Here is a 10,702-nt window from a genome sequence, read left to right as displayed (position 1 = left end):
TTACGTTGATCAAAAAAACCAAAAAAAGAAATATATTTACTATGCTTTGAACTTCTTTAAAATATTTAATTAGTTATCCTTTCGGGTTTTTTTTCAAAGTTTTGGCCAGAGCCAGGCTTAAACTTGCCATCCCAATATATAGGGCTGGTGCCCTACTCCTTGAGCCACAGACACTGCCCTTAATTAGTTATCTTTAAAATTTTCCATGGCACATCTAAGATCCTCTTATGGCATACCAGTGTGCCATGGCACACTGAGTTAAAAATCACGAACTTGGGCTAAAATGTTTCTCCCACCTTGGCTTCTGAGCAGTTGGTATTACAGTCACTGAACCTGGCTTAATCCTAGTATAGTTTACTTTAAAATACAGAATAAAGGATATGAAGGAACATGCAAACCAGAACAGATGCTCAAGCTTTTGAATGAGAGACATAGAGAATATTTTTGAAAGTTAAACAAGAAACAAGGAAACTATACCAAAGAATTCATTTCGTATATAATAGCTTCCCATATTCCAAATATCACAGTAATTTAGCATGGACTAGAGTGGATCAATGAACTGAATGCTAGCTATAGTTGTTGATGAGTTTAAAATTTTTGTTTTAAAATTAGTATCTTTCTCAAAAGCAATTTAAAAATACAATTAGTATGAAAAAGCAAAATATACACCATTTTCCTCTGGCAAATTAGCAAAGAGTAAAAAAGCAACAATACTCAATGGCAACTAAAGGATGAGAACCCTTAAGAGTACAGGTTGGTAAAAAACCCAAATGAGGAAAATATGTAAATATTCTTTATTTAATAACTTAAATAAGGTTTATGCCATTTGATCCAATAATTTTTACTTCTGATAATTTATCCTATGGAAAAACTGAATATGTGGCTAAAGATTTATGACACTATTAAAACTGTTTAACTGATACTTGTAAATACTTACTGCATTTTACAAAAAATAAGTGGAAGTCAGACAGAACTCATGAAAAAAATAAAAAGGCATGTTCTAGTTTATTATTTGAAAGAAGGCATTAAAAATGCCCTGTCCTGGCTGGGCACCCATAGCACAGTGGTTATGGCACCAGCCACATACACAGGAGCTGGAGGGTTCGAATTCAGCCCAGGCCTGCTCAACAACAATGGCAACTACAACCAAAAAACAAAAATAGCCGGGCATTGTGGCAGGCACCTGTAATCTCAACTACTTGGGAGGCTCAGGTAAGAGAACTGCTTAAGGCCAAGAGTTAGAGGTTGCTGTGGGTTGAGATGGCACTCTTACCAAGGGTAACATAAGACTCTGTGTCCAAAAAAAAAAATGCCGTGTCCAAATCTTCATGTAAAACCCAAGTAATGTTCAGCCTTATATTCCCTTTTTTTAGTAGTGAAAATACTGGAGATAACTAGTATTTCAATGTTTCAATGACTGGAAAGGAATTAAACCAAGTACTTTCTCATTCACTAAAACATGAACATACACATATACATATGTATATAATATAATCTTCTTTAAAATATTCCAGAGTGTGTATGTATTTTTCATAGTTCTAGGAGCCTCAAAGAATGCTCACAAAATACTCTCCAATGAAAAAGTCCAGTTAATAAAAATAAAATAAATAATAGAAAAAAAAGAAGTCCAGTTAAAAAAAATACTGCATATATGTATGATACCCAATTATGCCTATATGTGTCTGTATAACACTAAATGGTAATATTCCAATAGTGAGATTGCAGATGATTTATATGTTTATTCTACTTTCCAGGTTGTATCTACTTTTAAAATTAATTAATTATTTCCAAGACAGAGTCTTGCTCTGTTGCCACAGCCATAGCTCACTCTATCATCATAGCTCAAACTTTTAGGCCCAAGTAATCCTCCTGCCTCAGCCTCCCCAAGTGCTAGAATTACAAGCATAAGCCACTATATCTAGCCTCACTTTCCAAATTTTATACAATGACCTGTTTTATAGATTAACGTTTGTTAATATGAGCATGTTAAACTATAATAGCTTGCATTTACTAAGTTGTTATCACTTTTGTAACAGAAAACAGTACTAGAGTCAGAAAATCAAGTCACATCTTTACTATTAAATACCAAGATATTTTCCTCATCTGTAAAATGAAAGGATTACAGTAAATGATTTCTAAGTTTCTATAACTTGCAAAGTAATAAAAATAAAATATTACAACACAAAAATAAGAAGAATTGCAATTATTCTTTCACCAGTTTTTTAAAAATTATTAATGAAGTAGAAAAATAAACAAATAATTACATAGTCTACAGAGGTAGGAAAAAAACACCATCCTGAATATGAGATAGAAACTAAATATAAAATACCTTTGTACTTGATCTCTGATTAGGATCTTCTCTAGACTGCAGAAGTCCTGCACCCAAGGAAGGTAACTGTGTCTGAAATACAGACACACGGCCACCTGTTGGAGACATTAATTTAAAGGCAGCCTGAAGCGCAGGACCAAGGGCACTGTGTGTTTCTCTTGTATTGGTGAACATATTTGGTAATGCATTCAATAAGTCTTTTATAAGCTGGGAAAACAAAGATTAAAAGTTGGATTACTGAGCATTCAAGACAATCTTTTTTAAAACATTCCAGAGAATAGTGTGTGTATTTCTGGAGACTGTAAACTGAAGAGTCAATAGATTATCTACTGTTTGCAATATTATATATTAATAAATGTTACACATTTTGTCAACAGATGAGAAATAACAGAAATATTCTGATACATTAAGAAAACAAATCAATCTCACCTCTTTACTTTCATACAGATTTACAAGTAAACTATCCGGTGTAGGCAGAAAAACATCTATGAGAAAAACATACATTTTATCAATAAATCAAATCAAGAGAATACAACAAATTAGAAAATCTGAGTTCTTATCAGACCAGACATTAATGTATACTGTAATTTTGCTTTATTAAGTATATACAGTTTATATACATTATGCATATGTGTGTATACCACAAAGGTGCATGATTAAGTACATGAACTCATCCTGGAAAAAGTGCTACATACCTCATTGCTGAAATATCACTATGCTCACCTTTAAGTACTCCCCTTGGGAAACTATGCACTAATACCAGCCCCTAGTTCACCCTTCAAAGCAATTTTGAAACGTTTTCTGGAATGGCCATCAGAGCTCTCATCTTATGAGGTCTGACAACTACGTTTGCAAAGTCATCCTAGAAAAAGTGCTATATACTTCATTGTTGAATATCACTAGGGTCACCTTCAAAGGACTCTCCATGGCCATCTGGTGACTGTAGTGATATTCAGCAATGAAACACAAGTTAAAGAACTTAACTGTGAGACCTCCTATGACAACTCTGATGGCCATTCCTGAAAAGAGTTCTAAAATTGTGTGGGAAAGTGGACTAGGTGCTAGTGTCGGTATAGAGCTTCCCCAGGTGACCACAGTGATATGCAGCAATCAGGTACACAGCACTTTTCTACGATGAGTTCACGAACTTAATTGTCCAACTTTGTAACAGACACAGGCATTAAAAAAAAATACTTAGAATCAAGTTATTTCCAGAAAGTCAATTATTTTTTTTTTTTTTGAGACAGAGCCTCAAGCTGTCCCCCTGGGCAGAGTGCCGTGGCATTACAGCTCACAGCAACCTCCAACTCCTGGGCTCCAGCGAGTCTCCTGCCTCTGCCTCCCAAGTAGCTGGGACCATAGGCGCCCGCCACAACGCCCGGCTATTTTTTGGTTGCAGCCGTCATTGTTGTTTGGCGGGTCCGGGCTGGGGATTTGAACCCGCCACCTTAGGTGTACGTGGCTGGCGCCTTAGCCAGTTGAGCTATAGGCGCCGAGCCGAAAGTCAATTATTTTAAAATACCAAAGAGCAAGAAATTATTCTCACAGCATATATAACATGTATTATAAAATAAATCAGACCCCATCTCAACATCTATAATTGAAAAAGCTTGTTTTTCTGACTGCTTACCATCTATATCAGACACAATCAACATTTGAGGCTGTGATAATCCTTCTTGTAAATTGTAGAAATGAATAGTGCTATCAAAGGTCATGAATCCTATTCTTGTTCGTGAATCTCCAGGAAGTCTAAAGAAGAAAAGGACAATATTAAATTCTAAGTGCTCAGTAACATATTTTATTTCAGAAAATCATAAAATAGTAAACTAAGTCTAAACAACTACACATACACTTTTTAGAGGGGTCAGAACACTGACTCCTATTCTAAACAAATATGTATCAGAAAACGGCAAGGATGAAATTTTCCATTTGCAGATGAAACCACTAACATATTTAAAATTCACACTTCAGAAAGCTGAAATACACCATATTCAAATAAGAATAAACCAAACTGAAAATGAAATGATTAAAAAACACAAGGATTTCTTGCTAACTTTTCTCTAAAATATGCTCTTTTCTGGTGAAAACTTAATTCATATTTTCAGTCTCATCCCACAACTATAGTATATTTTGTTTAAGCACTTGATGGGCAGAATGACAAATGAGTATTTCCTAAGACTGAATATATAGGCTTAGTGTCTGTAGCTCAGCAGCTAGGGCGCCAGCCACATACACCGGAGCTGGCGGGTTCGAATCCAGCCCAGGCCTGCCAAACAACAATGACAACTACAACCAAAAAGGAGCCGGGTACTGTGGCGGGCGCTTGTAGTCCCAGCTACTTGGGAAGGCTGAGGCAAGAGAATCTCTTAAGTCCAAGAGTTTGAGACTGCTGTGAGCTGGGACACCACGACATGCTATCAAGGGTGACATAGTGAGACTGTCTCAAAAAAACAAAAAGACTGAATATAAAGCAAATCAGATTTTAATGTGCAAAATTTTAAACAGAAACCACATTTATTTGAACACTAAAACACTATTATCAATCTTTTAAAATTTTTTCAAAAGACAACTCCTCCATATAAAAGAATAAACTGGCATTTCATTGCTTGTCACGCTTTCATTATTACCTGTCACGCTTTCATTATTAATCATAAAATGGATGTCTCATCTTATATAGTCTACAAAGTAGGTCAAAAGTATTTCAGAGAACAGAATGCAACACATGATGTGGGTGTTCAGTTTACCAATACTGGTCAAGATTTATGATGTTTCCACAGACTTCATTCTTTGAGATTTCTAAGGTCACTGAGTACTGGGGTCATTTGTTATTGGTTAGAGCAGAGACTATCGATTTACCCAAGCTCAAAATACAGAATTGAGCAGTAACGGCTCCACCACCAAACAACTTTTCTCCAAAGATGTTTCCTGAGCCCTTTCCAAAAACCATGTTGTTATGCTACTGCTCTATACTATCATCTTTACAATGTTTATTTTTTTACTTTCCTAATGCCTCTACCTTTTGCTGTAATCCAAAAAAAAGTTTTTTAATACTATTTTCCATTCTCAATTTTTCACCTTTGGTTTTGCACAGGTGGGATAGATCTTCGTGCTTTTTTATATTGGAATAATATATTAAGTAGAGTTTTGAAGGAGAGAAATGGAATAGGAGCTTATTCCATCCACTGCAGGTATCAACCTGGTAATGCAACTTTCAAGAAGGATGTACCCCATCAGGCATTAAAAAACTTGGTGTGTAAAGACAAACAGTACAAAACAAAACAAAAACTCAAAACAAAAAAAATTAACCAACCACTTTTCTGCAAGAGTGGTCTTCCACTGACAGTCATTGCTAAAGCTATTTGTGAAGTCAGCCCTTGTGACTAAAGTGAGGACAAATAATTCACCACAAAACATAAAAACTCTAAATTGCCAACAAATACTAAAAGCAAATCTTTCAATATCTCTGAAATGTTTAAAAACTAAACATTTATACTGCTAAAAATTATTTTACAGTTTGAATATAATTTCTACCAAAATAGCAACATCATTTTTCAAAGATCTAGAAAAAAATAATCCTAAACATCATATGGAATCAAAATAGAGTCCTAATAGCCAAAGCAATCCTACACAAAAAGAACAAATCTGAAGGCCTCATGTTACATGACTTCAAATTATACTACAATATTTATATTATAAAAAGGCTATCATAGGGCAGCGCCCGTGGCTCCAGGAGTAGGACGCTGGCCCCATATACCGGAAGTGGCAGGTTCAAACCTGGCCCTGGCCAAAAACTGAAAAAAAAAAAAAAAAAAAAAAGCTATTATAACCAAAACATCATGGTATTGGTATAAATGCAGACATGTAGATCAATGGAATAGGATAGAAAACCCAGAAATAATATCATATAGCTAAGAACAACTGATTTTTGACAAAAACACAAAAACTTGCACTAGGCAAAAGATCCCCTACTTAATACATGGTATTGGGAAAACTGGACAGCCATATGTTTGCATGAACTTTTAAAACTAGATCCCTATCTCTCACCATATACAAAAATTAACTGAAGATGAATTAAAGACTGAAATGTAAGACCTGAAACCATAAAAACTCTAGAAGAAAATATATGAAAAACTCTTCTAGACATTGGCTTAGAATTTATGACTGAGATCCCCAAAGCAAAGTAGCAATAATAAAAATAAATGGGATTTAATTAAACTAAAAAGTTTCTGCACAGCAAAGGAAACAACCAACATAGTAAATAGACAACTTAAAGAATGAGAGAAAATATTCACAAATTATATTTCAACAAAAGGCTAATATCTAGAATCTACAAAGAACTCAAACAAATAAGTAAGGAAAAAACAAATAACCCCATCAAAATGTGGGCAAACATTTTTCTTAAAAGAAGATACACAAATGGCCAAAAAACACATGAAACACCTCTCAGAATGGCCAGTATTAAAAAGTAAGAAATTAATGAATATTGGCATAGATGCAGTGAAAGGGAACATTTTATACACTGTTGGTGGGAAATTGCTATGGAAAACACTATGGAAAGTACCATTCAATACAGCAACCCCACTACCCAAAGGAAAAGAGGTCTTTTTACAAAGCACAGTTCGAAATAGTGAAGATGGAGAACCAAACTAAGTGTCCACCAGCTGATGAGTGGGTAAAGAAAATGTGGGATATGTGTGTGGGTGTGTATGTATAATACACACACAAACACACAATGGAGTACCATTCAGCCACAAAAATGAAATAATGTCTTCTGCAGCAACTCAGATGGAACTGAAAACCATTGTATTAAGTACCTTAAGGGGCAGTTATGAAGGATATAGATGGTCATGAAAAGGGGTAATGGGCATTGAAAACAAAGAAGGGCAGAGGGCAAGGGAAGGATAAGGAATAAAACTCTACCTACCACTGGTCAGGCGTAGTGGTGGCTCACGTCTATAATCCTAGCACTCTAGGAGGCTGAGGCGAAGCCAGCCTGAGCAAGAGACCCTGTCTTTACTAAAAATAATTAGCTGGGCATAGTAGTGTGCACCTGTAGTCCCAGCTACTTGGGAGGCTGAGGCAGGAGTCTGAGGTTACTGTGAGCTAGGCTGGCACCATGGCACTCTAGCCTAGGTAATAGAGTAAGACTCTGTCTTTAAAAAAAAAAAACAAAATCTACCTGTCAGGTATACTGTACACTATTCTGGTGACACTTCATGATATAATTCATCCATGCAACAAAAAACACTTGTACTCCCTAAGATTTTTTTTTTTGGAGACAGGATGTCACTATGTCGCCCTCAGTAGAATGCCAAAGCGTCATAGCTCACAGCAACCTAAAACTCTTGGGCTTATGCGATTCTCTTGCCTCAGCCTCCCAAGTAAATGGGACTACAGGTGCCCAGCACAACACCTGGCTACTTTTTATTGCAATTGTCATTGTTGTTTAGCTGGCCTGGGCTGGGTTCAAACCTGCAGGCCTCGGTGTATGTGGCTGGTGCTATAACCACTGTGCAATATAGGCGCCAAGCCCTCCCTAAGATTTTTGAAATAAAAAATAATTTGGACATCTCAGTGTTATCAATTTCTTTTACAAGCCAAGATCAGTAATTATGCAGACTGTGGTGACTAAAGGTAGCACACAGGACAAAGCCTCTTAAACTCAAACGGAAGATGGAAGACAATCTTATGGAATCCCCAGAGTACTTGTGACAAAGTATTCATACATAACCATCTCTAAATCATTAACACGCCAAGAACCACTGCAATACTAAACCACTCCTACCAACAATGTTAAGTCCTATCTCTTGTGGGTGATGAGTACAAAAAAGAAATGCACAAATGACTTTGTTTCCCTGAATTTCAGAGGTTCATTTTTAAATCTACCTGAAAGGTCCCTTCAGTACAAATCTTGAAGGAAAGAATGAGAGCCAGGTGTAAGCCACTTATTGTATAATCTATTTTTGCTTCCACAATGTAGCTCATTACTAACATGCTAAAATGAAGAGCTCAGTTTCTGCCTTCCTAACACTCAGCACAAAGGCAATTTCCTTCCTCCTTCCCTTTATCTGGTTAATCCTCTCATTAGTGCAATTAAAATTGCCTTGTAAAAAATTCCTTGCTCAGGCATAAATTATAGCTAAATTTCTCTCATCCAGATTCTTTTTTTTTTTTGAGACAGAGCCTCAAGCTGTCCCCCTGGGTAGAGTGCCGTGGCATTACAGCTCACAGCAACCTCCAACTCCTGGGCTCAAGCAAGTCTCCTGCCTCCGCCTCCCAAGTAGCTGGGACCACAGGCGCCCGCCACAACGCCCGGCTATTTTTTGGTTGCAGCTGTCATTGTTGTTTGGCGGGTCCGGGCTGGGGATTCGAACCCGCCACCTTAGGTGTACGTGGCTGGCGCCTTAGCCGGTTGAGCTATAGACGCCGAGCCTCATCCAGATTCTTAAAAAAAAATTCTTTCATTTATTTTATTTTATTTTAATTGACATAATTGTATGTGTCTGTCACGTAAAACAAGATGCTTGGAAATATATAAATATTGCTAAATCTAGCTAGTAAACATTTGCATTACCTGGGCAGCACCTGTGGCTCAAAGGAGTAGGGCACCAGCCCCATAAGCCAGAGGTGGTGGGTTCAAACCCAGCCTCGGCGCAAAACTGTAAAAAACATTTGCATTACCTCATGAAGTTATTATTTTGCAGAGAGAACACTTCAAATCTAGTCTCTTAGCATTTTTCAAGAGTATAATATATTGCTATTAACTATAATCACAATGCTGTGTAACAGATCTCTTGACGTTTTTCCTAACAAAATCTTGTACTCTTTGACCAGCTTCTCCCCAGCCCCGACCCTACTGCCACCACCCTAGCCCTGTTCACAGCAATTAGAGATTAAGTCTTTTCCATTCCACTTATGAGTGAGATCATGTGGTATTTGTCTTTCTGTGCCTGCCCTATTTCACTTAACATGATGTCGTCTAGGTTCATCAATGGCATCACAAATGACAAAATTTCTTCCATTCTAAAAGTGGGAGAGTATTCATTCCATTTGTGTACACACATCACATTTTCTTTATCCAAACATCTAATGATGGACAGTCAGGCTGATTATAGATGTTGGCTCTTGGCTCAGCGCCTATAGCTCAGTGGCTAAGGCATCAGCCACATGCACCAGGGCTGGCGGGTTCAAACCCGAACCTGCCAAACAATGACAACTGAAACAACAACAAAAACAGCTGGGCATTGTGGCAGGCGCCTACAATCCCAGCTACTTGGAAGGCTGAAGCAAGAGAATCACTTAAGCCCAAGAGTTCAAGGTTGCTGTTCGCTGTGATGCGTCAGCATTCTATCAAGGACAACATAGTGAGATTCTATCTCAAAAAATAAAAAACAAAAAAACCCAAATCCTGGCTCTTGTGAATAATGCTGCAATAAACACCAAAGTGCAGGTATCTTTTCTACAAACTATTTTCCATATGAATTATCATATGGATCCAGTAGGATTTCTGAAGCATATGTAATTCTACACTTAATTTCCTAAGAACATCCACACTGTTTTACATAATGGCTGTGTTAATTTACATTCCCAAAAGTGTGCAAAGGTTCTCTTTTCTCCACATCCTTCCTAACACTTGTTATTTTTTGTCTTTTTGATAATAGTTTCATCTAATTCCTGATACTCTGGCCAAGTTCAAGTTTCTAGACCTCAGTGTTCAAATCAGCTAAATCAGAAAAATAAATCAGACAAAATCTAAATTTGTGACTAAATATTAAACTTCTATGATTTAGATACCACATCATATACCATTTTGAAGTAGCAGGATCCTTATTCTATGTATAGTAGAAAATAAGTACTCTTTAGCTGTTAAATGTATCAAACTTAATAAAAACCGAACCCATAAATACCTCATATTTATGTATATTTTACATACATACACACATATGATTTTAAAAAATTCTTACTTGTCTAGATTTTCTAACAGTGACTGGCACAGAATTGTCAAATATCCAGCTTCCACCGCATTATGAGACACATCTAACACGAACAAGTAAACTGCAGGTTGAGGTGGACGAAGCTAAAAAAAATAAAATAATGTTATTTAGTAGGTACAATTTATTCTTTTATTTATTTTTTATTTTTTTGCAGTTTTTGGCCAGGGCTGGGTTTGAACCTGCCACCTCCGGCATATAGGGCTGGTGCCCTACTCCTTTGAGCCACAGGCACTACCTGGTACAAGTTATTCTTTTAATATCGCTATTCCTACTGAATATTTGCCGGCTATATTATACAAAAAATTCACAACAGGACTGCTGTTCTGTAAAATTGTATGTACTAATAAAAACTACATTCCTTTAATTTTTTCTTTTGTAA

At 36.6% G+C, this 10,702-nt stretch overlaps 1 protein-coding gene across 3 annotated transcripts in view; it reads right to left on the bottom strand.

Annotated features, from left to right (window-relative positions):
• Positions 1 to 10,702, bottom strand: part of SEC24B (SEC24 homolog B, COPII coat complex component) — an 80,521-nt gene that overhangs the window by 15,448 nt on the left and 54,371 nt on the right. For all 3 annotated transcript variants that reach the window (XM_023518189.1, XM_023518190.1, XM_023518191.1), the window contains 4 exons: positions 10,294 to 10,406; positions 3,960 to 4,078; positions 2,759 to 2,814; positions 2,330 to 2,536 (listed from right to left, as the gene is read on the bottom strand). In XM_023518189.1, the coding sequence (XP_023373957.1) occupies positions 2,330 to 2,536; positions 2,759 to 2,814; positions 3,960 to 4,078; positions 10,294 to 10,406 (495 nt within the window). The remainder of the gene's footprint in view (positions 1 to 2,329; positions 2,537 to 2,758; positions 2,815 to 3,959; positions 4,079 to 10,293; positions 10,407 to 10,702) is intronic.

This window comes from Otolemur garnettii, unplaced genomic scaffold (genome assembly GCF_000181295.1).
Source record: "Otolemur garnettii isolate 467f Iridium unplaced genomic scaffold, OtoGar3 scaffold00129, whole genome shotgun sequence".
Classification (NCBI taxonomy): domain Eukaryota; kingdom Metazoa; phylum Chordata; class Mammalia; order Primates; family Galagidae; genus Otolemur; species Otolemur garnettii.
Note: the sequence above shows the minus strand (reverse complement) of the source record. Positions and strands in the feature narration are given on the sequence as shown.